This window comes from Aspergillus steynii (genome assembly GCF_002849105.1).
Source record: "Aspergillus steynii IBT 23096 chromosome Unknown P170scaffold_1, whole genome shotgun sequence".
NCBI classification, from domain to species: domain Eukaryota; kingdom Fungi; phylum Ascomycota; class Eurotiomycetes; order Eurotiales; family Aspergillaceae; genus Aspergillus; species Aspergillus steynii.
In genome coordinates this window covers 4,322,207-4,346,465 of record NW_020194398.1, presented here as the reverse complement: position 1 = coordinate 4,346,465, position 24,259 = coordinate 4,322,207, and the positions used below count along the sequence as shown (strand labels likewise).

General features: G+C 53.5%; 9 protein-coding genes across 9 annotated transcripts; 7 read left to right on the top strand and 2 right to left on the bottom strand.

Moving 5' to 3' along the window:
* Positions 1 to 88: 88 nt before the first annotated feature.
* Positions 89 to 1,802, bottom strand: P170DRAFT_505708 (cytochrome P450; the record flags this gene model as incomplete). The annotated part of the gene is made up of 3 exons (XM_024854317.1): positions 1,727 to 1,802; positions 809 to 1,667; positions 89 to 738 (listed from the first exon to the last, which is right to left on the bottom strand). The coding sequence occupies exons 1-3, from the start codon at positions 1,796 to 1,798 to the stop codon at positions 89 to 91; spliced, it is 1,581 nt and encodes a 526-aa protein (XP_024710388.1). The 5' UTR covers positions 1,799 to 1,802.
* On the top strand, positions 1,776 to 3,171 carry P170DRAFT_32214 (uncharacterized protein). Its single transcript, XM_024843319.1, has 4 exons — positions 1,776 to 2,102; positions 2,167 to 2,185; positions 2,250 to 2,327; positions 2,397 to 3,171. The coding sequence occupies exons 1-4, from the start codon at positions 2,019 to 2,021 to the stop codon at positions 2,891 to 2,893; spliced, it is 678 nt and encodes a 225-aa protein (XP_024710387.1). The 5' UTR covers positions 1,776 to 2,018; the 3' UTR covers positions 2,894 to 3,171.
* A 278-nt stretch (positions 3,172 to 3,449) lies between these two features.
* P170DRAFT_398959 (type I polyketide synthase) lies at positions 3,450 to 11,997 on the top strand (the record flags this gene model as incomplete). The annotated part of the gene is made up of 12 exons (XM_024846255.1): positions 3,450 to 3,659; positions 3,707 to 3,851; positions 3,941 to 4,209; positions 4,289 to 4,725; positions 4,782 to 4,938; positions 4,989 to 5,131; positions 5,180 to 5,628; positions 5,680 to 5,836; positions 5,886 to 6,867; positions 6,918 to 10,496; positions 10,661 to 10,978; positions 11,030 to 11,997. The coding sequence occupies 12 exons, from the start codon at positions 3,450 to 3,452 to the stop codon at positions 11,927 to 11,929; spliced, it is 7,746 nt and encodes a 2,581-aa protein (XP_024710386.1). The 3' UTR covers positions 11,930 to 11,997.
* A 389-nt stretch (positions 11,998 to 12,386) lies between these two features.
* On the bottom strand, positions 12,387 to 13,177 carry P170DRAFT_470506 (uncharacterized protein; the record flags this gene model as incomplete). Its single annotated transcript, XM_024852765.1, has 2 exons — positions 12,387 to 13,013; positions 13,085 to 13,177. The coding sequence occupies 2 exons, from the start codon at positions 13,175 to 13,177 to the stop codon at positions 12,387 to 12,389; spliced, it is 720 nt and encodes a 239-aa protein (XP_024710385.1).
* Positions 13,178 to 14,057: 880 nt separating this feature from the next.
* P170DRAFT_421695 (uncharacterized protein) lies at positions 14,058 to 14,967 on the top strand (the record flags this gene model as incomplete). Its single annotated transcript, XM_024847384.1, has 5 exons — positions 14,058 to 14,265; positions 14,323 to 14,448; positions 14,621 to 14,643; positions 14,728 to 14,838; positions 14,875 to 14,967. The coding sequence occupies 5 exons, from the start codon at positions 14,058 to 14,060 to the stop codon at positions 14,965 to 14,967; spliced, it is 561 nt and encodes a 186-aa protein (XP_024710384.1).
* Positions 14,968 to 15,822: 855 nt separating this feature from the next.
* On the top strand, positions 15,823 to 16,672 carry P170DRAFT_432620 (oxidase ustYa family protein). The gene is made up of 3 exons (XM_024848302.1): positions 15,823 to 15,905; positions 15,981 to 16,103; positions 16,210 to 16,672. Exons 2-3 carry the CDS (start codon positions 16,013 to 16,015, stop codon positions 16,596 to 16,598), a joined length of 480 nt encoding a protein of 159 aa, XP_024710383.1. The 5' UTR covers positions 15,823 to 15,905; positions 15,981 to 16,012; the 3' UTR covers positions 16,599 to 16,672.
* Positions 16,673 to 16,709: 37 nt separating this feature from the next.
* Positions 16,710 to 18,352, top strand: P170DRAFT_505704 (uncharacterized protein). The gene is made up of 2 exons (XM_024854316.1): positions 16,710 to 17,623; positions 17,677 to 18,352. Exons 1-2 carry the CDS (start codon positions 16,816 to 16,818, stop codon positions 18,165 to 18,167), a joined length of 1,299 nt encoding a protein of 432 aa, XP_024710382.1. The 5' UTR covers positions 16,710 to 16,815; the 3' UTR covers positions 18,168 to 18,352.
* Positions 18,353 to 18,498: 146 nt separating this feature from the next.
* psf3 (DNA replication protein PSF3) lies at positions 18,499 to 19,606 on the top strand. Its single transcript, XM_024854315.1, has 6 exons — positions 18,499 to 18,579; positions 18,651 to 18,719; positions 18,780 to 18,838; positions 18,907 to 19,096; positions 19,177 to 19,285; positions 19,351 to 19,606. Exons 1-6 carry the CDS (start codon positions 18,538 to 18,540, stop codon positions 19,416 to 19,418), a joined length of 537 nt encoding a protein of 178 aa, XP_024710381.1. The 5' UTR covers positions 18,499 to 18,537; the 3' UTR covers positions 19,419 to 19,606.
* Positions 19,607 to 20,972: 1,366 nt separating this feature from the next.
* P170DRAFT_505702 (uncharacterized protein) lies at positions 20,973 to 24,182 on the top strand (the record flags this gene model as incomplete). The annotated part of the gene is made up of 5 exons (XM_024854314.1): positions 20,973 to 21,105; positions 21,202 to 21,279; positions 21,341 to 21,415; positions 21,503 to 21,783; positions 21,837 to 24,182. The coding sequence occupies 5 exons, from the start codon at positions 20,973 to 20,975 to the stop codon at positions 24,180 to 24,182; spliced, it is 2,913 nt and encodes a 970-aa protein (XP_024710380.1).
* Positions 24,183 to 24,259: the final 77 nt, after the last annotated feature.

Here is a 24,259-nt window from a genome sequence, read left to right as displayed (position 1 = left end):
CTGGTCTAGGTAGAATTCAATTTCAACGGTGGACAGAACGTAATATATAGTTATTCCTCACGGGTGGGTGTCGAAATACACTTCAGGCTCAATCTACCCTCGGACGAAACTGAATCATCGGCCCTTCCTTGCCCACCACAAAATTATCTCGAATCAGATACTCCCCCCCACGCGGAGCAACGCCAACGTGCTCCATCCCCGGCGCAATCCGAATCTCATACAGCCAAAGCGCCCTCGCCAGTCCCACCTCAAGCTCCATCCACGCCACGTTCCTCCCGATACAGGCCCTCGGACCCAGACTGAAGGGCACGAACGCCTCCTTCTGCCGGGCCAGGGTCTCCGCGCTCACGCCCTCGTCGTCCTGGCAGGCCGGGCTACCAGAAAGCAGCCAGCGGGTGGGCCGGTAGGCAAACGGATCGTCAAAGTACGCCTCGTCATGGTGCAGCGAGTACGTCGGGACGCCGACGATGGTGCCGGCCGGGAAATCTTGGTTCATGACGCGCAGACCGCCGGACTGGACTTCTCGGGGCAGGTCCATGGGGACGGGAGGGCAGAGTCGCATGCTTTCGCTGAGACAGGCGCGGAGGTAGACCATTTGCTGCATGGTAGGGCCGGAGACGATGCTCTCGAGGGTCGAGAACGCGGTGCGGATTTCGGCGGAGAGGCGAGTGAGGATTCGGGGGTGTTTGCAGAGGAAGTAGAAGGTTGCGGCCAGGGCGGTGTTAGCTGTGTCAAAGCCTGTGGGAATCAGAAGGCATCCAGAGTGAGCGATCTTGATCTCGATGGACCTTCTGAAAAGGCAACGTACCGGCTCCCATCAGCAAAGTAGTCTCCGAAATCAGCTCGGCCTGCGAGTACGCCTCCCCCGTCTCCGGGTCGCGAGCCTTCTGCAGGTAGTAGATGATATCTCTCCTCTGCGTCGCCTCCGAATCGATCGCCAGCCGATCGGCCAACTGCTGCCGCGAGAACCGGATCTGCCTCTCGCGGCTCGCCGCCGTCCCTCGACGAAGGTACGTGTCGAGCCCGAACGTCCGCAGAATCGGCAGCTGGCCACAGACATTCAAGATGCGCACATTCAGCGCCATCAGCGGAAAGAAGAACTGGTTCTCCTCTCTGACCGACGTCTCGAAGCTGCGTCCGAAACAGATCTCCCCCAGCACGTCAAAGACCATACAGGCGCTCCAATGCGCCATGTCCTTCGGCTCCGTCCACGGGTCCGACGCACCGCTCTTGCTCGTGGAGCCTGCTGCATCTTTCCCGATCGCCCCGCACCATGCTCGAATGCTCGAGATGATATGCGGCTCCATGGCGCGGAGGGCCTGGTCCGAAAAGGCCTGCGACATGACCCGTTTCTTCCGGGCGTGGACATCCTTGTCGGTGGCGTTGAAGATGCTCACGCTGTAGAAGGAGCTGTACCAGCGGGACTTCCGGACGTTGGCCCCGTGCCCGTAGATCGGCTCCAGGGCTCGAACATCCTTGATGGAGATGTGGTTGGGGCCGAAGCGCACGACGGGGCCGTATTGCTGGTGTAGTCGGTAGAGGTCGGCGTGGCGGTCACTCCTGAACGCATGGTACACGGAGTAGAGGTGCGTGAGCTTCGACACCAACGGACCGGGGTATTTGGCCAGGGGATGAAGCCAGACTTGGTGGAAGACATATCCGGCGGTCTGTTGGGCTGGTTAATTCGCCTTGTAACTGGCCCAGAAGCACTAGATGGGTTTCGTACCAGGCACAGGACGCCGAGAAGCAGGATCTCGGGCAGGGAGAAAGCAGTCAGGAAATCGCTGGTGATGGCCATGGTGGTGATAGTCCCTATGATAGTCCCTATGATAGTCCATATGAGGGAGGGAAGTTCGGGGCTTTATCATTTCACCTTGCGATCCGCTTGTCAGTCCTCCTTGCTCGCTCGGATAATGCCACATCCAGAGAGACCATTCGAACGCACCTTCACTACTGCAGACCCCGGTCAGGGTCACACCAGCGGAGCCTTGTCGGGCTCATCCGGGTTCCAATTATAAATGGGACGCAACCCTCCCTTCGAGCAGACGCAGGGCACCGCAATGCATTTTCTTTGTCTACACGGGGTTGGGTCGAACAGCCAGGTGCGTCTTCGCTGGTGACAAGGCTGTGCCGTGTGTTTTTTTCATTGGACTAACCATGGACCAGATCCTTGAAGCGCAAACCGGTAAGCCACCGAATTGATGAATGATGAACGATGAACGATGATCTCTCACCGACGGGGCCATTAGCTGCCCTCCGATATGAGCTGGGAGACGGCCACACGTACGACTATGCCGAGGGAACTGTCCCATGTCCTGTAGACCCCGGTACGTCCAGCATGTGGCATGTTTGGCAAAAGTACGGCCAGCATGTTTTGACAATTAACCGACTCTCAGGTCTGGCGACGTATTTCCCCACCGACGACGACTGTTTCGCGTACTTTGACCCCTCGCGACCGGAGTCCTTCGCGACGGCGTTGCACCACTTGGCCGAGTTCCTCGAGCACGAAGGGCCCTTCGACGGAATCCTGGCCTTTTCCCAGGGCGCCCAGGTGGCCGCCGCCCTGCTGGCTCGACTCCAGGCGCACTACCCCGTGCGGTGCGCGATCTTCCTCTCGGCCGCCACCCCCGACGGCGCCCCCATCCTGGGCCCACCGACCAACGATGCCGGGGTTGAGGTTCCATTGCAGCTCCCCACCGCGCACGTCTGGGGTGAGGCCGATCGCCACTCGGACACTAGTCGCATGCTAAGCACGCTGTGTCGGCCGGAGTGGTGCTCCCCGTTTGTGCATTCCGGAGGACACGCGGTGCCGGGGGGACGAGAGAGAGGCTCTTTGAAAGGGGCCGTGAATGCGATCCGCAGGACGGTGGACTTTGCGGAGGGACTGCAGTAATGCATTTCCCTTCTTTCTTTAGTTTGTGTTCTTGTTGTTTTCTCTGTGGCGCAAACCGATCGACATGGCGCCAACGCCTAGCATCATAGTCCAATCCTCGTCCACCTGCCCAGACTGATGGCTGTAAGCGGAGCAATGTCTTCTCTGTATAAGAAACCAATTTAGTTCTTGTGCTACATGCTGCAGACCCCGGCGTCATCCTTGCCAGTTGGTCTCATGTCGTACAGTACTGTGTTTCGGCCGTGCCTCGCTAGCCTATTACATCGGGATACAGGACCCCGGATGGAGGGGCTCCAAGCCAGTTATGCAGCCTACGATGCAAATCACATCGCCCGGGGGAGGGGGGGATTCGTTACTTCAGGGGCCGTTGCGATGCGATTCTTCCGAGAATGGTGGTGATGTATTGGGGGCGCTGTCAGCCTCCCCAGGACTACTCCAACCCTCCACCAGCAGACCTTCAGATCAATCGGGACTATATCGTATATACGGTCCGAGATAGCCTGTGAGGAATCGACCAATTCATCTTTTCACCATTTCAACTCCAAAGCAGACGGTCATGACAGCGACGCACCCTCTCGTGAGCGCATCCGAGCAGGATGTCCTCGACCCCATCGCCATAGTCGGCCTGGCCCTTCAGTTTCCAGGAGGAGCCACAGACCTGGATAGCTTCTGGGACATGCTCATCCAGGGCCGATGTGTATCACAAAGCCCTCCTCCTGAGCGCATCAATCCGCAAAATGTGGACATTCCCCTCCCTCCCTCGGCGGTGCTCCTCATGCTGATTGATCGTCTTTTTCCTACAATGGACAACAGATTCCGGTACGACAGGCGCACTTTCTAGCAGACGATGTCATGGCGTTTGATGCGCCATTCTTCTCGATGTCCGTGACAGAAGCAGCCTCAATGGATCCGCAACAGCGCATACTCCTGGAGACAACCTATAGAGCCTTGGAAAACGGTAGGTCCTCTCTCTCTCTCTCTCTTTCCCTCTCTGCTCCTTACGATCGTGGTGCTCTTATTCTCTGACCCGATTCTGTCCTTCTACAGCTGGGATCTCGATCGCGCAGGTCCACGGGTCCAATACCTCCGTCTACGTCGGCTGTTTCACCGACGACTTCAAGACGTTATATGAGAAAGACATCCGCGACCAAGCCGCATACGCAGCGACGGGTATCACGACGACTCTGAACGCCAACAGAGTTAGTTGGTTTTTCAATTTGCTAGGGCCCAGTGTCAACGTTGACACGGCTTGTTCTAGCAGTCTGGTTGCGTTGGATCACGCGTGCCAGAGCATCTGGTCTGGAGCCAGTAATATGGTATGACCGTGTGTTGTTTGATTTGAAACCCAGTCATCTCGAGCTTCATAGATGGAAAGAACTCCGCTAACGGATTCAGAGTCTCGTGGGCGGCGTGAACCTGCTCCTCGCGCCCGACCTCTTCCACATCCTTTCTGGCATGAACATGCTTTCTCCCGAAGGTCGATGCCGGAGCTTCGATGCCCGTGGGAACGGATACGGCCGCGGCGAAGGGGCGGGCGTTCTGGTCGTCAAGCGACTCCGAGACGCCATACGCGACGGGGATACCGTCCGAGCCGTCATTCGGTCCACAGCATCCAATCAAGACGGATATACGAACGGAGTCACGCAGCCCAGCCGGAGCGCGCAGGAGCGTCTGGTCAACCAGTGTTATGAACGGGCTGGGCTGGATAAGTCGCGCACAGCGTATGTGGAGGCGCACGGCACTGGCACTCCCGTCGGTGATCCGATCGAAGCGACTGCGCTGGGGGCGGCGTTCTGTCGGGGTCGAGATAGGGAGGATGGGCCCCTTTATGTGTGAGTGATTTGATTTCCCCTCGTCGGAACCAGCATCAAGATTAACGGGCGCGAAGAGGATCTGTCAAGGCGAATATCGGACATTTAGAAGGAGCAAGTGGAATAGCGGGGGTGATTAAAGCGGTTGCAATGCTTGAAAAAGGCATAATTCCCCCGGTGGCCGATCTCCGAGTGGTCAACCCGCAGATTGACGAGAAATATCTGGGAATAAAAGTACGTTCGTTGGTCGAATTTCCGTGGATGGTTGCTGAGCGCGAGTCCAGTTCCCCCAGACAGTCCTACCGTGGCCGAAAAGCGGCCTGCGGCGTATATCGGTGAATTCGTTTGGGTTCGGAGGGTCGAATGCCCATGCTATATTCGATGATGCCTATCACTTCCTGTTGGAGCGGAGTCTTGACGGGATCGTGTGCTCCTCGATGGCACTCAAGGAGATAGGCATCTTTGTCTTGCCCAGACCCGTTCGAGACCAAATCTGCCGCCAGTCAAACGGCTACCATCCTTCTCCCAGCCTCTGCCTGCTTCCCTTTCCTGCCGCCAGCAGTATCGCGGTCCATCGCGTTGCTGAATCATATAGTCGTTTCGTCCAGCAAATCCCTGGCGATGATCAGTCGCAGAGTGAATTACTCAGAAGACTGGCTTATACCCTTGTACAGAAGCGGAGTCTTCTCTCGTGGCGAGGATTTAGTGTCATTGATCCTCATACCAATCTCCGTGAGCTCGAATTCCGTGTTTCCGCGCCACTGAAGGCATCGGTGAAGCCGAAATTGGCATTTGCGTTCACCGGACAAGGAGCACAGTGGCCTGGGATGGGCATAGAGCTTCTGCAGTATAATGTATTTCGGGACAGCCTGCGACAGGCAGAGGTCTATCTACGATCTTTTGGGTGCGAATGGAACCTAATAGGTGGTTATATCGATCTCTACTGGATACGCAACCCAATGCTGACTTGCACAGACAAACTTTTAAACATATCAAACAGCCAGATCGAAGAGCCCCAGTTCAGCCAGACCCTCTGCACAGCCCTTCAAGTTGCCCTGGTGGACCTTCTCGTGTATTTCAACATTCGTCCAGACGCTGTTATTGGGCACTCGTCTGGAGAGATCGCAGCAGCGTGAGATGGACCCAGGCCGATGTCTAACATATTCACTGATTGAATCTAGGTACTGCTGCGGCGCTATATCGCGAACTTCGGCTTGGAAGATTGCCTACCTGCGTGGGATTCACACATCGAATTTGTATAAAGGCAGTTCGATGGAGCGTGGGTCAATGATGGCTGTCGGGCTCTCGTCAGAAGAGACTTCGAAGTTTCTAAAGGAACAGACCCAAGTCTCCGGCTCGGTCTGCATCTCCTGCTACAATAGTCCTTCCAGTGTGACTGTTTCCGGGGACGATAAGGCCATAGACTTACTCAAGGTCGCCTTCGACAGAGCTGGCGTCTTTGCCCGCAAACTCAGGGCCACTGCGGCGTATCATTCCTCGCACATGAATCTGGTATCCAGTGACTATTTCCATGCGCTGGGACGGCTGGAACCAGGGGACCCCTCCCTCCATGGTCCCGTTATGTTCTCGACCGTCTCGGAAAACCGATTGCAATACGAGAGCCTGCAAAATCCGGCCTACTGGGTTGAGAATATGGTCCAGCCAGTCCGGTTCTCACAGGCCTTTGAGCGACTGTGCGCAAAACGAGTTGTAAAGAAGATTGACAGGAGCCATTGCGGACTGATGAAGATTGACACCTGTTTGGAAGTTGGCCCGCACGGTGCACTTCGCGGACCCATCCGTGATATTGTCACGTCAAAAGAAGCCAACATGGAGTATGCCTCCGCGCTTGAACGTGGCTCTTCGGGGGTACAGTCGATAATGCAGGCGATGGGACGCCTTTGGTGTCTTGGACATTCGCCTCATCTTTCCCGACTGAATGGAGAGTCCGGTGATGTCCTTCCGCTCTCCGATCTCCCTCCGTATCCTTTCGATCATTCAGAAAGCTACTTCCACGACAGTCGAATCTCCAAGTCTCATCGCCTGCAAGAGCGCCACAAAACCCGTCTTTTGGGAGATCGTGCCGTGGATTGGAACCCCTTTGAGCCACAATGGCGCGGCTTTCTGAGCATGGCTGATCATCCTTGGATCGAACATCATAAGGTAGAGCGCGCAGGGCCCTGAAGACAGCAAAGTACTAATGAATACCGCAGATCAACAATTCTGCCCTTTTCCCAGCTGCTAGCATGCTTTCAATGGCTATTGAGGCTGCAGCCCAAGTTACTTCCGCCCAGGGGGCTATCTGTGGCTATGAGCTCAGGGATATCAGATTCCACGCGGCAATGACAGTCCCAGAGGATCAGAGTGTCGAAACACAATTGTTCTTGCATTTTGACAGCAACACCACTGCGCGGGATCGATCCTGGGCGAGCTTTCGTCTCTGCGCATACCTCCGCAACAACTGGGAAAACATCTGCACTGGGCGCGTTCGCGCGGAGCATATGTCCGAGGCATCCGAAGTCGACAACGGACAAGGGACCGCAGATCTCCTCCGCGAGCTTCAGCAGGATATTGATTCTGTGACGAACACTGGTTCAGCTGCTTCGGTGGACTCCCTTTACGAATGCCTGCGAAACTGCGGGATGGACTACGGGTCACTCTTCAGAAACATCCAAAGTGTCCATGTTTTAGGAAACCAGTCAGCTGGCCGTGTATTTCATTGCGAATGGCCGTCAGGAGCAGACGAGAAAAGCCCTCAAGGTAGAGTCGCCTTTTCCGGAATGCTCGATTCGCTCCTTCAGCTGGCACTGGTGACCTACACCGAAGGAGGGAAAGCTGTGAAACCGACCCTAGTCCCATCGCAGATTAGAAAAGCATGGATCTCAAACTATGGTGAGGGCTGGGCGGAAGAAGATTCTGTCAGTGCCATATCAAAGATAACATCGCAGACGGATCACGGCACAGAATGCGAGATCACCGCGTTGAGCAACGATGGGTCCAGGGTGTTTGCCCAGCTAGAAGGCGCCAAGATGACTGTTGTCGATGCGATTTCAGGTCCCTCCGGCTCTGCCACCAGAGATATTCCGCTGTGCTGGAATCCGGTTTGGTTGCCTGATGTGGACCTTATGGATGCCAAAGCGTTATCGAGATACTGCGAGGCAGGTCTGCTCGAAGATGACGGGCCAATTGGGCTTCACCGGCAACTAATCGCTCTCCAGCTGGACTGTTTAGAGTTTAACCTGGTGCAATTTGGAAAGTCATCGGCTTTAAAGCTTCCTTCTCATCTGTCGCACTATATTACATGGGCAGAAGAGTGTCTCAAGAAACATGGCCGGAACGTGTCTTTCTGTCGGGATCATGAAGTCGGCTACGAGGCACGAATAGAAGAACAGGCGAGCTACTTGGAACATTCCAGCGCTCAAGGCAAGGTCCATGCCGCGGTCGCCCGCAACATGAAGGGAATCCTGCTCTCAGAAACGGATCCCCTGGATTTGCTGTTCAGCAGTTCCTTGCTTGAAGACCTCTACACCGAGCATAGCAAAGTGCCGGGCTGTTTCGGACCATTGCAGAAGTATCTCCAGTTGTTCTCGCATAAGCATCCCAACGCCGAGTATCTTGAGATAGGGGCAGGAACAGGAGGAACCACCATGCCGATCCTCACGTCTTTGAGCCGCGAGGGCATCTCACAGTCCACGTATGCACTGTACCAGCAGTACACTTTCACCGACATCTCCGAAGCATTCTTCGCACCAGCCAAGGACAGATTCAGCGATTTTCCACGCCTGGGCTTCCAGCGCTTGAATATTGAACGGTCCGGCGCAGCCCAGGGCTTTTCTCCAGAATCCTACGACGTAATCATAGCAGCGAATGTTCTCCATGCCACGCAAGACCTGTCCACAACACTGGGCAATGTCCACGCGATGCTACGCCCGGGTGGTAAGCTCATCCTGCATGAAGTAGTAGAGCCATCATTAGGGATCACTGCCTTTGTCATGGGGCTTCTTCCTGGCTGGTGGTTGAGCAGCGAATCGTTCCGCCCACAAGGGCCCTGCATTGACGTCGACTGCTGGAATCGAATCCTTCGAGAGAATGGCTTTTCGGGTGTTGACCAGGAATTTCGTGATTACCGTGACAAGCAATGCCATGAACTTAGTGTTCTGGTCAGCACCAAGGTCCAGCATCCCGGGACCCTTTCTGGGGACTTCACCGGTATCGATATCATCACGGACCGGGGCGGTTCCGGAGAGACCGTACTGGCTGGTTCCTTGCAGCGGGTCCTGCTCGATGCAGGCGGCCTGGATTGCAAGCGTGCTAATCTCCGTGAGCTTCGTGCAACGCACATCGACCTGGAATCCACCGCCATCATTATCGACAACCCGGATCGGTCTTTGCTTCTCAATCTAGACGGCCCTGGTCTGCAGTTTCTTCAGCACCAGGTCCGGTTATACAAAAAGATTATCTGGATCTCCCGGCCTGCTGATGATGGCTCTGGTCATCCGTCCTTTGGGATGGTTAGTGGTCTTGTTCGATCATGGCAAACCGAGGTCGAGGATAGCAAGGTCCTGAGAATCGGATTAGCTGCATATCAAGACCCTCCCGCGGAGCAGTTGCATGCTGTCAGAGACATCATAGTTCGATTCTGCCGAGGTGATGACGAAAACTTCGAACTTGAATACGAAGAACAGGATGGTCTCATGAACGTCTGTAGACTCCAGATGGATAGTGACTGTCGAAACGCCATCTCCGACAGTCCGGCAGACGAAATCCCCCAGCAAGCAACCTGGCAAGCCTCTCCACCTCTCCGGCTCGTCACCGAAACGCCCGGTCTTCTAGAAAGCCTGATCTTCGTCGAAGATAGCCTCCACTCCCAGCATCTCGCCGCCGACGAAGTCGAGATCGAAGTTCGCAGCATGGGCCTGAACTTCAAGGACTGCCTGATTGCGCTGGGCCGCGTACCAGGCCAACATCTCGGAAACGAATGCGCTGGGATTGTCCGGGCCGTCGGATCAGCGTGTGCAGAACAATTCCAACCCGGAAACCGAGTGTCCATGTCCACCACCGAGGCATTTAAAACCTACGCGCGCAGCAAGGCGCAATGCGTCTGCCGGATTCCCTCAAGCATGAGCTTCGCGGAAGCAGCATCAATACCTACGCAGTTTGTCACGGCGTGGACCTGTCTTCACGATCTTGCGCGGTTGGCCAAGGGCGAGACTGTGCTTATTCACGCCGGTGCAGGCGGAACTGGCCAGGCCGCCATCCAAATCTGTCGGTATTTAGGAGCCCAGGTCATCGCGACGGTGGGATCGAAGCAAAAGAAGGAACTGCTAGTATCTGAATATGGTATTCCATATGATCATATTCTGTATAGTCGCGATAGTTCGTTCTCGACCGCGATCAAACGAATCACCAAAGGCCGCGGCGTTGATGTCGTGCTTAATTCACTGGCGGGTGATGGCCTCTTTGCCTCGTGGGAGTCTCTGGCGCCATATGGACGATTCATTGAGATCGGGAAAACAGACATCCTAGCGAATTCCAATCTGCCTATGTTCCCATTTAACAAGGGGGTTACGTTTTCGGCCTTCGACGGCTCAATGTGGATGGTTGAACGGCCGCATGAAGCGCAGAGAAATATCCAGATCATAATGGATCTCTTCGCGGGTGGACAGATGCATACTGCGAGGCCTCTGAATGTCTACAACATTACAGACGTAAAGAGCGCTATTTCGACCCTCGCGCATGGGAAAAGTAGTGGCAAGCATGTGGTGCAGGTGTCTCCGACGGCTGAAGTGATGGTAAACTTTTTTCTTTTCTTTTCTTTTCTTTCTTTTTTTTTTTTTTTTTTTTTTTTTTTTTTTTTTTTTTTTTTTTTTTTTTTTTTTTTTTTTTTTTTTTTTTTTTTTTTTTTTTTCTTTTTCTTTTTCTTTTGATTCACAGGCAAACGTCTAACCGGACACAGACAAGGATCCAAAAGCCAACGTATGCACTTTCCAATGACGCCACCTATGTTATTGCAGGAGGCTTTGGTGGAATCGGCCGTACTATCGCAAAGTGGATGGTTGACAAGGGTGCACGCCACCTTATCATTCTGTCTCGTTCAGGCCTTGGGTCTCCAGCATCGCGAGAACTAGTCGACACTCTGCAGGGCGCTGGAGCTACAGTGCAAGCACCGGCCTGTGATATCAGCGACGAGGCCGAGCTTCGTCGTGTGCTGTCTGATTGCAGCAAAGTGATGCCTCCAATTCGAGGATGCGTACATGCTTCGATGGTCTTGCGGGTTAGTTACAATCCCTAACATCTTAATTAGACGAGGGCTAATTCCTCACAGGACGTAATCTTCGACCAAATGACCCACGCCGAGTGGGCAGCCTCGACCGCGCCCAAAGTGTCCGGGTCCTGGAACCTTCACCAAGGATTACCCGAAGCGTTGGACTTCTTCATTCTACTTTCCTCTGTCTCTGGGATAATCGGCCACCGCGGCCAATCCAACTATGCCGCCGGAAACACCTTCCAAGACGCCCTCGCCCATCATCGGATCTCGAAAGGCCAAAAAGCAGTCAGCATCAACCTCGGCGCGATGGTCGACGACGGCTACCTCGCCGAGGCGGAAAACAAGCACATCAGGGAACGATTGCTCAGCGCCGGCGCCATGCAGCCTATTACCCGACAGGACCTTTTTGCCCTCCTCGAACGCTACTGCAATCCGTCGCTGAGCATTCTCGCGCTCGGCGCATGCCAAGTCGCATGCGGGATCAATACGCCGCGCGATCTCCATGTCCGTGGCCTAGACGAGCCGGGTTGGCTCCAGCGGTCCATGTTCGGGACTCTGTACTGGGCCCCCTCGACAACGACGCCCTCCCCTGCTGATGGGGACATGCACGGTCAGGAGAACGTGCGCGACTGTCGACGGGCATTCCTCGAGGCGGCGAGTTCTTCCGAGGCAGGCCAGGTCGTGACCGAAGCCCTGGTGGCCAAGGTATCGCGGAGTATCTCGCAGGTCACGACGGGGGATTCCGAGGTCGATGCCAGCCAACCAATCGTGGCGTGTGGTGTTGACTCTCTTCTTGCGGTTGATTTGAGAGGGTGGCTTCGCAAGGTGTTTCAGGCCGATGTTCCTACGTTTGAGATTCTGGGAGGCACGAGCTTTGTGGCGATGGGGGCGACTGTTGCGAATCGGAGCGGGTTGAGACAGGAAGTGAATGCCAATTCAGGGAAGATGAAGCATTGATGGGCTTTTGGGTTCTAAGCGTAGATTGGATTTTCACATGGAGAGATCATGTCAATTCACACTGCCCTAGTCTGTCAGATCATTGAATACCTACTCTAATATGCCAGTCGCGAGAGAAAAGAGAGAGGCCCAAGGTCAAAATACTTTCAATCCGAAGCTCTCACTCAACTTCAACCCTTTCGACCACGTATCCAACCAACGCAGGAGGAACTCAATCTGGTCATCATGGGTCTGGCTAGAAAATCAGGTACATATGCTTAAGTTTCTCCCTTGATGGAATTCTTTCGGTCCTGATCTGTTCCTCCCTCCGCTTGTTGAAAGCGGTTCCTGCCCCGGAAAAGTGCCCCAATCCCATCACTTCCATCTCCTCTTCCCTATCACTTATCATGAAAGACACCAGAAAAACATGCCCTACCCCCCCACGATGTAAGGTCTGGTTCCACCCAATCTCCAGCTCTTAGTCCTCTCGCTTCTCGGGCTTATACTTGGTGAACCACTTGGTGCGGGTGGAATGACCGTCAACGGAAGCGTCGTCGTCGTCGGCAGCGTTCTCGGCGTCGCGTTTCTCAGGCTTGTATTTGGTGAACCATTTGGTGCGAGTCGAGTGCCCGTCAACAGATGCTTCGTCGTCAGTGTTCTCGACATCACGCTTTTCTGGCTTATACTTGGTAAACCACTTGGTGCGCGTGGAGTGGCCATCGACCGAGGCCTCCTCGTCGGTGTTCTCGACTTCGTCCACGTCTCGCTTCTCCGGATGGTATTTTGTGAACCATTTAGTGCGGGTCGAGTGGCCGTCAACGGATGCTTCGTCGTCGACGCTCTCGGTCTCGCGTTTCTCGGGCTTATATTTTGTGAACCACTTGGTGCGAGTCGAGTGGCCATCGACTGAGGCCTTCTCGTCGGTGTTCTCGACTTCGTCAACGTCTCGCTTCACCGGGGGGTACTTGGTGAACCACTTGGTCCGAGTCGAGTGTCCGTCGACCGATACCTCGTCATCGGTGTTCTCAACGTCTCGCTTTTCGGGGTTGTACTTGGTAAACCACTTGGTGCGAGTCGAGTGGCCATCCACACCAGCTACTGCGTTCTTCGGGACCACGAAATGTCAGTGATTCGACCATTTTCACCTGATCTTTATGCGTCAGGTGTGCCTCTTACCTCTCCATCGGCCTGTGCATCCACGGGAGTCGGAGCAGCAAGCACGCTGGTGATAGACAGACCCAGGAGAATCAAGCCGCGATGGAAATGCATTGTCGCAGATAAAGCTACCGTGAGACTTTGGGCAGTGGATGCTGGAACTGTTTCGAAGAAAAGAAAAAAGCAGGTTCTACTCTCTGATGTTTTTGTGTGGTTGAGAGAGCCTGTTGTCAGAATTCATTGACCTCATGGAATGGCTCCCATACTTATACCTTCTGGTTCTCTATCTATGAGACCATCGACGTTGAGGCTCCCCCTCTCTTCCGATTACTCCTCCTTCCTAGATGAGCATCTTGAATTGGCTACCATTAGCCTGTCTCGACATTGTACAAGCCGGCGAAATCAAGGATCCCCGTGGTAACACGACATTGTGCTACTACGGTTTGAGTATAAACTCAACATCCCTAGGGCTACATGGAATGAGCCCTGTGAGTCGTACAACAGTCAGCCTCGGCGGTTTGTGAATCCGACTCTTACTTGCATCTGGCACGAGATTATGGTTACACCGAGACTCCGGATGCCTATACTATTACACTCGCCGCTTCAGCTTACTTGTCTCTTCCATGTCTGTAGATCTTTCGGATAGGTCGGATCCACCAATTCTTGAGGACTGCGTGGTATGTGGTATTGCAATGCGCACACGATGATGACCGTCAGCATCCTTGATTGCCAAAGTAATAGCCTATTCTCGTGGATTCGTCATATCGATGGCGGTTCGCAGCCGCATCAGATAGAACATACGTACGTGTGCTGACATGCGTGATTTCTCACCTAGTGATGAGCAGTATTCCACTGCCTCGATGTCTGTAGGCTATTCGAGCTACTCGTATTTCTGGTCGTCAAGCACGCTCACCCGATCTGTTTCTGATATCCGTTGCAATTGCACTGTTCAATGAACATTGACTCTACTCCTAAAGGCAAGAAAAACCCAATCATGGCTCCAGAATACACCGACTACGCGCCGCTCCCGATTAGAAACGAGGAGGGGCTTGATCGAGACAATGACTGGGTATCCCAAACGAGAGTCAAGTCTACTTGGATGCTGCACTCTATTTTGACCCTGTCTCTTGTGTTGAATGCGAGCTTTGTCCTCTACCAGCTTTCTTCTCCGGCGGACGTCTCCGACACGCAAGTCCTCTACTGTGAGTAATGAAATCGCTCGGGTTTGCTGATGTCAATCGAAATTGATCCCGTTTCAGCTCCTGCCCAGGATGTGCTTCGATACAAAAACATTGTTTTCGATAGCTCATTCGGTGCCATGAAGACAATGTACCAGGGTCCGCCGTCCAACGTGAACAATGATCTCTGGTCAGAGTTATACAATTGTATGTTAACAACCCCTGCCTTGCATCTGGTCGTCATCAAAACACTTCTGACGAGGCTCGATTCTCATTCCAGTCGGCATCAACCGCATATCAGCCGAGGAGGCCAGGCCAATGGTAAACAAGACATTGCCCATCCCCGGTGATGAAGATCATTACATTGTATCACTGTCAGTATTTCATCAGCTGCATTGTCTGGTAAGTCGGGTGAACCCTGGTTTTTGCTGATCGGTTTCTTTCTTTTTTTTATCTTTCCTCCCTGGGATCTGATTTTTGCTACAGAATCAAGTCCGCAAAGGCCTTTACGGCGAAGTAGACTGGACCGACGAGGATGATCACACGGGCATTACCCACCTGGATCATTGTGTGGACATAATCAGACAGAATCTCATGGTACGTGGAATGAGCCATGACGGAAGATCCTCACAGAAACGGGGGAAACGTTTCATCAGAGCCAGCAAGCTGACGAGCTCAGTGCAATGCGGACATAACCCCGCTGACATGGACACGGGACTCGCATGATGGTTTGGCCAAAGAGGTGGCGGAAGTGGTGCATACCTGTCGGGACTTCGACGCCATCCGGGAGTGGGCGAAAGCCAGGCCCCTGCGAGTCATGTTCGATGCGAGTAAGGTGGTAGAGGATGACCCCCTTGGTTGGGGTAGGTATCAGATGTCACCATAAGCCCTACCAGGCAACACGCTTCGAGAAACGGATGGAGATGGAGGGTGAGATCGTAATGATGTCTGTAATCAGCTTATGTGGCGCGATATGAACCAAATGTTTGTCCACCGAAGAATGCTTATCCCTGCCCTGCTTCGCGTATTGGTAGTAGTAGTTCAGTTTGAAATAGGTGATCATGCAGTTTCTGACATGAGTGAGTGCGATCAAGGCATCAACGCTTTCGAGGCCTAGTGAGCTCTTTGTTTAGAGCCTCGAACCCGGGGTGGCACAAGGAATAAGCACAGATTCCTGATTTCCTGCAGTGTGCTTAGCCTATGCCATCCAAAGAGCCTTCTCACTGGCTGAGCAGGCTTACTGCTGCACGTAGCTGCAGGTGTTGCAAGGGGCATGCAACGAGACACCAGACTGACAACCTGGCTCATAAATAGCCGCTCGTTAACAGTTGAGCCACCGGAGTGAGAATACTGCTCCTCCGCCCATACCAGCAAATTCTACTGCCTAGCCCTAGCCAGCAGCATGCCGGCGAATGACACCCACCAGGAAGAAACCCTTCCTCTGAACTCAAATTTTGAGGCTCATGAGGGCTCAGATTATGACGAAGACCGACGGTTCATTGACGAGAAACAAGAGCGCTGGCCATATTCGAGGGTTCGGCATTTGGTTTTCTATGGGATTTGCTTTTGCTCCCTTGCAACTTCAATCGTGCTCTTTGCTGCAACAGTCGTTCTTTCGGGCAGGTCGCGAGCCATTGATGATGTCGGGTACCATAGGCTATACTGTAGCGTCGATCCCTTCCCTTACCATTGATTGATAACAAAGAAACGATGGCTGACATACCAACTCTTGAACTTAGCACCATTATGGGACGTAGTGACATACCAAAGGATGCATTTCCATGCTGACCTGCATGGCACTTCACGTTTCACGGGCGCAATACGACCAGAGCTAGACGCTGCATGGGAGAGTGTGGTCGAAAGTGAGTTCATAAATGACGCATTTTCACATAATCATCTTCCCCTGTTGGATTGCCCCGGGCAGCAAACAAAGCGCTGCGGCTGATCAGACACCCCGGTCTCTTGCAGCGAACTTGATCCTGATCGACGAGCAAAGCATGGATGCTCTCAAAGAGCCCAAGGAGAATGCAACTAAGCTTGGGGATAAGTATTTTGCGGTGGTAGAAGTGTTCCACCAGCTGCACTGCGTCGATCTCATCCGCAAGTACATCCACCGAGACAACTACCCCGATTACATGGCATTTCAGGACCCAGAGAGCACCGTTCTAGCTCATGTAGATCACTGCGTGGACCTTATTCGTCAAGTGATTCAGTGTAATGGCGACGTGGGCCTGGTGGTTTTCGATAATATGGGACCAGGGAACGCCCCGCAGCCGAGATTCTCCAATAGACATACCTGTCGGGATTTTGGGGCGATACAAAAGTGGGTGAAGGATCATAGCTGGGAAGGTCATTGAGAATGTTGCATATGTTATGCTGTATGATGATGTTTGTTGGGGTAGTTCGATGATTGGTGTATTCTCCCAGGGGGCGCTGGTTGGCCGCTTTCTTTGTTCGCACCGCAGCACATGAAATAGGCAGCAATGCCCAGTTTTCATTCAAATTCAGGATCGAGAGTCATCTTTCTTCATCAGATCCAACGATCACAACAGCCCGCATCCTTCCTCCATCGATATGTCGACCTCCACTGTTGATCACAAAGCTCTTATCAGTGAGATCCTGGATAGAGACTTTTGTCTCGAGGTGTCAGACATCACTTCTCTTGGCTATGGCCGCAGCAATTTGGTCTTTCTAGTTAACCTTCCTGAGCCTACCAAAGGCATTCGATCCCAGACGCAGGACCGTGGATCCCTAAAGCCTGGTACCGTGCCCATACCCAGGGACACGTCCAAGCTGATATTCCGCTTCTTCAGGCCCTTTGACACCTACAATGAGTCTGCAAGAGCAGAGAACAAAGTAGCTGCAATGAGTATTGCCAGCTCGGCCCTATCTCACTCTCAGCTTCCAGCACTTGTCCCCCAAGTTTACGGCTGGGACAGCGGTGCAAAGCAGCCAAGCCCACTTGGCTGGGTCCTTGAAGAATATATTGAAGGCAAAAACCTTGCCGAGGACTTTGCAAACCTTCCAATCAGCAAGCAGAGAATCATTCTAGCGCAGATTGCAGATGTAACGAAGGCGTTCCAGATCTATGAGCTTCCCGATACCGTGACCGGTTTCGGTGGACTTGCTTTTGATCGACAGGGAAAAGTCTGCTCGGGTCTTCCGAGCTTCCACTGCCCTGGGGCGCCCATTGGTTCTATTGCTTCCTTTTACCAAGGTCTTCTGAGCTGGCACCTCCAGGCGTCCGAGCGGTATGGGATTATCAATGGCTGGAGAGACAGCAACCTCAGAGACCGACTAGATCAGTTTATAGCGAATGGAGCTGGGGAGCTGCTTGTGAACCTCCCATCCGATCGTCCGACATTCATTCAAGGCAGCCTTGGTAAGTAGAGGACATCATAAAAAGACATGTAGGCATAGCTGAGACGCAAGCAGAGCCCATCAAGACTCTTTACGACCCTGAAACGCTTCGGATTACCGCGATCCTTGACTATGGTCTTTCCCATATCGCCATCCCAGTCGTCGAGTTTTTGTACTCTTTCACCGCATTCTCCGGGTCCCTCACCGCGCCCTTCGATAAGGAAACCGAAAGACTGCGGCATGCAATGCTACACGGGTTTCCAGAGATACCTCCGATATCCAATCCCATGCGTCAAGGCCCTGCCATGTTTGGTAGTGGACGCGACATTCAGTGGGGTCTTGCAAAAGCGTGGGAGGTTGAACTAGAGAGAGTCGGAGCCCTTCGACCACGCAACACCGAGGGGGCCGACTTGCTGTCTCAGGTTCATTGGTTCATCCAAGACCTTGCACCGTGGCATCTGTATGATCCCGATATTCTTCAAATTCGTACTAAGGAGCAGCTCCTCGAAGCGCGGGAGAATACGCAAGAGACCCTACAGAGGTACCTTGAGACCTGGGGTTATTAGGGCGGATGATGCCAGTGGAACAACTGCCATGGGAGTTAGAAGGATGTGTACGGAGTATTCTTAGGCCACATAGCGCCTATCCGCGTACAAGTCTTGGGATCAGGCGTGATGGATGAAGATTGGGCGAATGCGTGAATTTCCCTCGAAAGAAAGTAGGTAGTTCAAATGAAGTGAAAAGAGGATCTAAAGCGAAAGAAGGAAGGTGGATTGCCCATTTGGGGCTAGCGTAGTGTACGGTACCGTCATAGATTACCGCACGGTTGTCTGTGCACGTGACACCGCGCGCCTCAGGAACGCGCCGGTCGTCAAGCGAGTTCGACATCGTCGATCTCAGGCGGGAAGTCGTTTGCATGTCCCCCAAGCAATCAAGATGTCTTACTATGACATTGATTCCATTCTGACAGATGCCCAGGTTTGTGATTTTGCACCGGATTCTGGTCCGAATCCAGCCCATCCATCTCATTCTAATACTCGGCACTCCAGAAATTGCCATGTACGTTTGAGCTCGAGGTGCCAGGGCTTGGCATTCTAGAAGGCAATCCAGGCGAGAACGTAGGTCAAGTCATCCAGGAACATCGTCTTGAAGGGTAGTCTCGTACTGACGGGGCCCAGATCAAAGCCGGCACGCGGATAGATCTACCGCTATGGCTGGGGGAAATGCTCTCCATCGGGTGAGTTCTCTGCCTGCATGCAAGCCGGACAAACGCACCAGTGCGATCCTGTCTAACCCTGGTCCCAGAGCACGGCTGGGGACATCTCGCTTGGTTACACTGGATCTTCCTTCCGCGTTATCAGAGCGCGTCATGAACGCATTGAAGGCTGATCCCCGGACCATCGACTTGCGCGCCCTGGCGCCCCACTTCTACAGCCTGAGCGAGCGGGTGTTGGAGCTCTTCGAAGAGGAAGAGATGGTGGATGTTTTAAGCAACGTATGGCTTGACCGACCTTTCTCAACTGTCGTGGTCGTCGATGATTGGAATGCCGTGACTGACTGATCCCACTCCTTTAGACTTTCAAGAAGCGTGCAGCTGAGATTGCTGATCATGCGCACAACCCGCGAGGGGCTCTCGGCGATGGCGTCGAGTTTCTGCGTGGTCTAGACGAGACCGAGCGACAGCGTAAGTTGCACCTATCCTGTCTTGCGTTGGGTGGTTGAGGTTCTGACCGGCACACGTGGGTATAGTGTTCCGGGTGGCCCATGATAGCGCCAAGGAAACGCGAATCTGGGCCGGGGAGGCCAAAAAGCGATAAAATCGGGGGAGATGGTGATTGAGCTGAGCTCGTCGATTCTGGACGTTACGGGACATGTTGATCATGTTTATGTAGGATGTGACATGACTTGCATCCGATGGAGTTTTGGTCTGCCGGGTGGATTGATCTGGATGTATATTTTATCTGAACCTCGCATTTGAACCTTATTGGAAGTAGAATGGTACGAGACTTTTTATTTTTATGATTTAATTTTGGTAGGAGATCGAGAATATATCGAGCATAATGTAAACTGCATGCAATTATCATCGTGCTTCTAATATAGTAGCGGATCCATCTTAAGTCCAAGTTAAGGTATACAGTCTGGATGGTTACAGGAGATTCGAATGTCATACGTCATAGGTGCTAACTACATGCAGCGGTATCGTACTTTTCTGGTATTTTATGCCGCGATAACCAGAAAGCAGGAACACCGAAAAGAACCCGGGAAGGGCAATGCCCCCGGTGCTGTTATTAATGGTGCCGAATATTGTTTCGTAGTGTCCAGGGTTCGGGCTAGGCAAGACCCATGGATGACGGCTAGGCAGTCGCTAGTCGGATGAAAATTTGAGACGCGACGAATCCCAAACGAAGGCGTCCTTGGGCCGGCACCTCCAGGTACATCGAGGTACATCGAGGTACCTCGCAGCGGGTCCACCGTGGATTTGGAGGTGTCGAGTTGTGCGCAGAACGTCGAAGGGACTTTGGCCAACGATCAATTCTAAATTAATCAATTGGATCGCCGGCCAAGGCGGGTCCGTCCAGAACGGTTAGACCGCGGAGAGTCTGGGCCTCTGGGAGGGCCATGGCCGCTGCTGATTGGCAAGGGATGAAACCCCCGCAGCGCCTGGCCCTTTCCGATTGGCCGGTTGGACTTTGCGCCAGCAGGGGGGGGGGGGGGTTCATGCTTTCCAACACTAAAGATGGAGTTTAAGATTATTCCCAGCAAATCTTACGGACTTCGCGATGGCTGAACTCGCCTCGCCGTCGAATTCCCTTCGTCCCCCTTTTCTTTTTTCCCGAGTCGGAGGGACTCGATGCTGGAGATGTCCGGAATCGAGTCCCAAAGGACTTCCACGCATTCCACGGCTGGCATGGTAACGAAACATACCGGATTCCCAGCAGTCGAGCCGGGATCATCCAGCAGATCTGGTGAATCGTGCCCGGTGGGGATTAAATATAGTTTATGTCACTCCCCTTTCTTGGCCACAACGATCGACTCGTCACAGCGCCCTCGTCACATCTTTTTCGGTCTCTCCCCTCACGTCCCTGACTTCGCATCCTTTTCTCCCTCCCGCAAATTTCCTTTGCCGTTTCCCCAGCAAACTCGCCCGCGGTGGATCGGTAACAATCGACATATCACCTCCTCGCTTGGCCCGCCTCCAATCGCCGTGCCTATTGCTTTTTCCCCTTGCGAGATCTATCCAGTTATCTTCCGAGCTGGCCAGGTTTGCGCTGAGGGTGCACACGCTTCTGCCGCTCTAGTGCACCCTAACTCGTGCTGTGCGTCTTGTCAGTAATGCGCATTAGCTAGTCGAGTTTCCCATCGTCGTCAAAATGGACAGAGATCTTCAGAGACGGAGCACCGTCTCGGTGCAGTCGTCCGCCCCTTCGTCGCTGCGACACTGCGTATATCCGACGCCCGCTGAAAGACGGGAAAGACGCTCTCTGAGACACAGCCCGAAGAAAGGTGAGTCTTGCCTCGATCTCTTTCCCCTGGCCCAATCAAGGGATGTGAAACCGAGGAAACCGTCAAGCTAACCTGTGCCTATCTATCTGTCTCCAGCCAGGCCGGTGTCTCTTCAGCCTGCCGCCGTCACCCGTGTCAAGGGAGATATCGCAATGGATTCGCGAACGAGCACAGGTGCGACCCCGTTATTCAGTCCAGGATTCGAGGCTGAGCGAAAAAACTGATCAGTCTCTAGATATGTCCTGCACCGAGGATTTGCCTTCCATGACCGCTTCGCCAAAGTCGGTCTATTCACAAACCCCTCGATCAAGTATGTGTACTTCAGTGTCGGGAGCTCTTGGGAATCGCAAAACTATATCGGATGGATGAATGCTGATCGTTTTCGTGTTGCAAATAGAAACCCCCGAGACCTCTGCGACCCTGGTCAACCCTTCGTCCTCCCTGTTACAAGATCTCTTGAAAGAACAACGTGCGTCGCGAGGCTCACGAGGAACCATGTCGGAAGAATGCGACGATAGCGCACCCCGTACGCCGGATCGCTCTCGTTCCGATTCTCATTCGCAATCCCAGTCCCAATCCCGAGACGATCCAGGTTCGGAGAGACAACGCAAGATCCATAATGCGCTTTCTTCCGGTCTTAAACAGCCACGAGAGATGGGGATGCGGGAGACGGATCAAGTAGGTGACTCGGAATCAACCCTAAGTCTGACAATCAGCTGACCACTTGCTAGTACATCTCCAAAATCAATAAGCAAAATTTTGACTTGAAACTCGAGATTTTTCATCGCTCCCAACAGATCGTAGCCATGGAGAAGAAACTTGAACGGATGGCCGAAATGGAAGAGGAACTTCGGCGAATGCGACAGATGGAGGATGAGCTCCAGGAACTCCGGGAGGCCGAAGAGGACAACCTGAGGCTACGAGACTCCAATGAACAACTGCGACAAGAGATTGACAAGCGGGATCAGGCGGTGACAGAGGCTGTGGATCTGATCTGCCAGCTGGAAGCCAAAATGGAAGAACTGGAAGCGGGCCAGGATGCGTCTCGCCCTTCCAGTGCTCGCAGCCCTAGTGATGACTACGACTTTGCGACACCAAAGAACAAGCCAACCTTCCAGATCCCCGAACGCCGGTCCTCCAAACGCAGCTCCGTGTCCGGTGAATATCGCCGTGTATCATCTGGCTCGCGCAGTCTCAAGAGGCCGCCGTCATTCCTCACCGACCGGAGAGAGAGTACTGCAGCCCTACGGAGCCTCTATGCCCCGGCTGACGATCATTGTGCCACGAGTGTGATCACGAAGTCTGACAGTCTGAATTCTATGAATGAGACATCTGACATTGAATCGCCAAGACTCAGTGCTCTGAGCGAATGCAGCGAATTAAATCCTTACACCGATGGCACCGGAGGAGGTGATGGATTTGACCAGATCATGATTCCAGTTCGGAAAAGAGAGCCGCCCCCGGAGAAGTCTGGCTGTTCTATGTCATCGAGCGATGCTTTAGAGGACCGTCAAATCGCTGACTGGATCCAACCCCAGCCGGACCCCTTTACCAACGAAATCCCGCAAGCGAAAGCGCCATCGTTGGATGTTTTCCGAGAATCACATAAACCGAATTTTGATAGCGATTCGTTCTTGAATGGTTCTAGCCAAAGGACGCCACTGGACAGTGTGTTTGGGAGCATAAGACTTCCGCCTACCCCGGACACAATGAGCACAGCATATGCAGGAGGCGGGAACGGGTCCAATGGCAGTGCCGACAAAGGCCGGGGTGATCAGATTCATTCTGTGAAACGAAGGCTGGCGCGTCCCCGTTCTGCCGGCGAATTGACAACGAGGCAAAGCTCCGCTAACAGCAACCTAACGGATGACATGAACACCGATGCAAGCAAGGTTACATTGCCTCGGCGCAGCCTCGAAGAGAAGGAAGAAATACCCGCTATATTCCCGCTGGACAGCATCACATCCAGAACGGGAGCCCTTCTCAGCCAAGAATCAATCATCAAGCCCAGCTTCGGTCATTACGGAGGCAACGAGATATTCAACCCCCATGGTCTGGAGAGAGTATTCTCGAAAATGGACCGGAACCACTATTCACCGGCAATGTTCGAAGCAAGACGAAAGGGCCCTGCCGCGTCGCCGCCGCTTACTCCGCAGGACTGGGTCGAAGCGGCGAAGTCAGGGAGTCCTGCTGTGAATGACCAGGCCGGCGCTCCTCCAGCTGGCCCTCTCCCGGCAGGGTCACGGCTCGTCGGTGCTCGGGCCCCAAGTCAATCATCTTTCCTTGGTCGACGGCATAGCATCGATTCGGCCGTCCGAGACATTGACCTTCCCATAGTCCCGACCCTCGAGCTGAGCTCTTTGGAGCGCGATCCCCAGTCTGACCCTGACCCTGACCCCGAGCCGTCTCGTCGGAGAATAAGTCTTCGTCCATTCTTCAACCGCTCAGGAAGCTCGCGACGTCTGCAGGAGTCTCCGACTCTCGACTTCCTAGATAAAGATGACTGCGCACCTGCTCCCGTTGTTAGGAAAACCAGACAAATAGCCAATTCCAAAGCCATACGAGCAAGTCAAAACTTCGAAGACCCAAAAACGGCCTCGTATGGCAATCTTTGGGCATCTGCACCAACCTACGCGGACCCGGCTGAGGGCCCCTCACACAGAACCCTTCCTCAGTCCTCAATAGAAAGCAGCTTCACCTCGAACGGGACTGTAGTCAAAAACCCGCCCCCGCATGCCAAAGACCACAAGAGAAGAACCTCTTTGGGGATTTTCGGCTGGGTCAAAGAAGCGAGTGGGCTCGGGTCTCTTGGGAAGAAATCCGAATCCGCGGATCCAATGGCATCATCTCAGTCTACCAGCGGAATGAGCAAGAGTCGAGCATCTTCTCGTCTCGGTCAAGATGGTTCAGGTCCGACTACAACGATCCCCGAGACAAACAGCGAGTCCGCTACTTTGGCCGATATGAATATCGTGGTCGAAGACTTCGCATATAATCCCAAACGCATGTCTCGAGCGGATGAAGAGGAACCTGGACGACGGCCACGATATATGGAACGACGTTCACGACGGGTCTGATTCATCTCTTGGTTTCTACTGCTCCTTTCTTACTGCATTCATTTTTCTTTTCTTTTCTTGTTCCTTGTCTTTCATTC

What these genes read in the sequence shown, in the direction of transcription:
- P170DRAFT_505704 (XM_024854316.1), top strand. Translation starts at nt 16,816, where the DNA reads ATGTCGACCTCCACTGTTGATCACAAAGCTCTTATCAGTGAGATCCTG. An exon ending in ATTCATTCAAGGCAGCCTTG is followed by an intron (nt 17,624 to 17,676) that starts GTAAGTAGAGGA and finishes AGACGCAAGCAG; the next exon opens with AGCCCATCAAGACTCTTTAC.
- psf3 (XM_024854315.1), top strand. Translation starts at nt 18,538, where the DNA reads ATGTCTTACTATGACATTGATTCCATTCTGACAGATGCCCAG. An exon ending in CCATTCTGACAGATGCCCAG is followed by an intron (nt 18,580 to 18,650) that starts GTTTGTGATTTT and finishes TCGGCACTCCAG; the next exon opens with AAATTGCCATGTACGTTTGA. An exon ending in AGACGAGACCGAGCGACAGC is followed by an intron (nt 19,286 to 19,350) that starts GTAAGTTGCACC and finishes ACGTGGGTATAG; the next exon opens with TGTTCCGGGTGGCCCATGAT.
- P170DRAFT_32214 (XM_024843319.1), top strand. Translation starts at nt 2,019, where the DNA reads ATGGGACGCAACCCTCCCTTCGAGCAGACGCAGGGCACCGCAATGCAT. An exon ending in CCCATGTCCTGTAGACCCCG is followed by an intron (nt 2,328 to 2,396) that starts GTACGTCCAGCA and finishes ACCGACTCTCAG; the next exon opens with GTCTGGCGACGTATTTCCCC.
- P170DRAFT_432620 (XM_024848302.1), top strand. Translation starts at nt 16,013, where the DNA reads ATGCATTTCCATGCTGACCTGCATGGCACTTCACGTTTCACGGGCGCA. An exon ending in ATGGGAGAGTGTGGTCGAAA is followed by an intron (nt 16,104 to 16,209) that starts GTGAGTTCATAA and finishes GGTCTCTTGCAG; the next exon opens with CGAACTTGATCCTGATCGAC.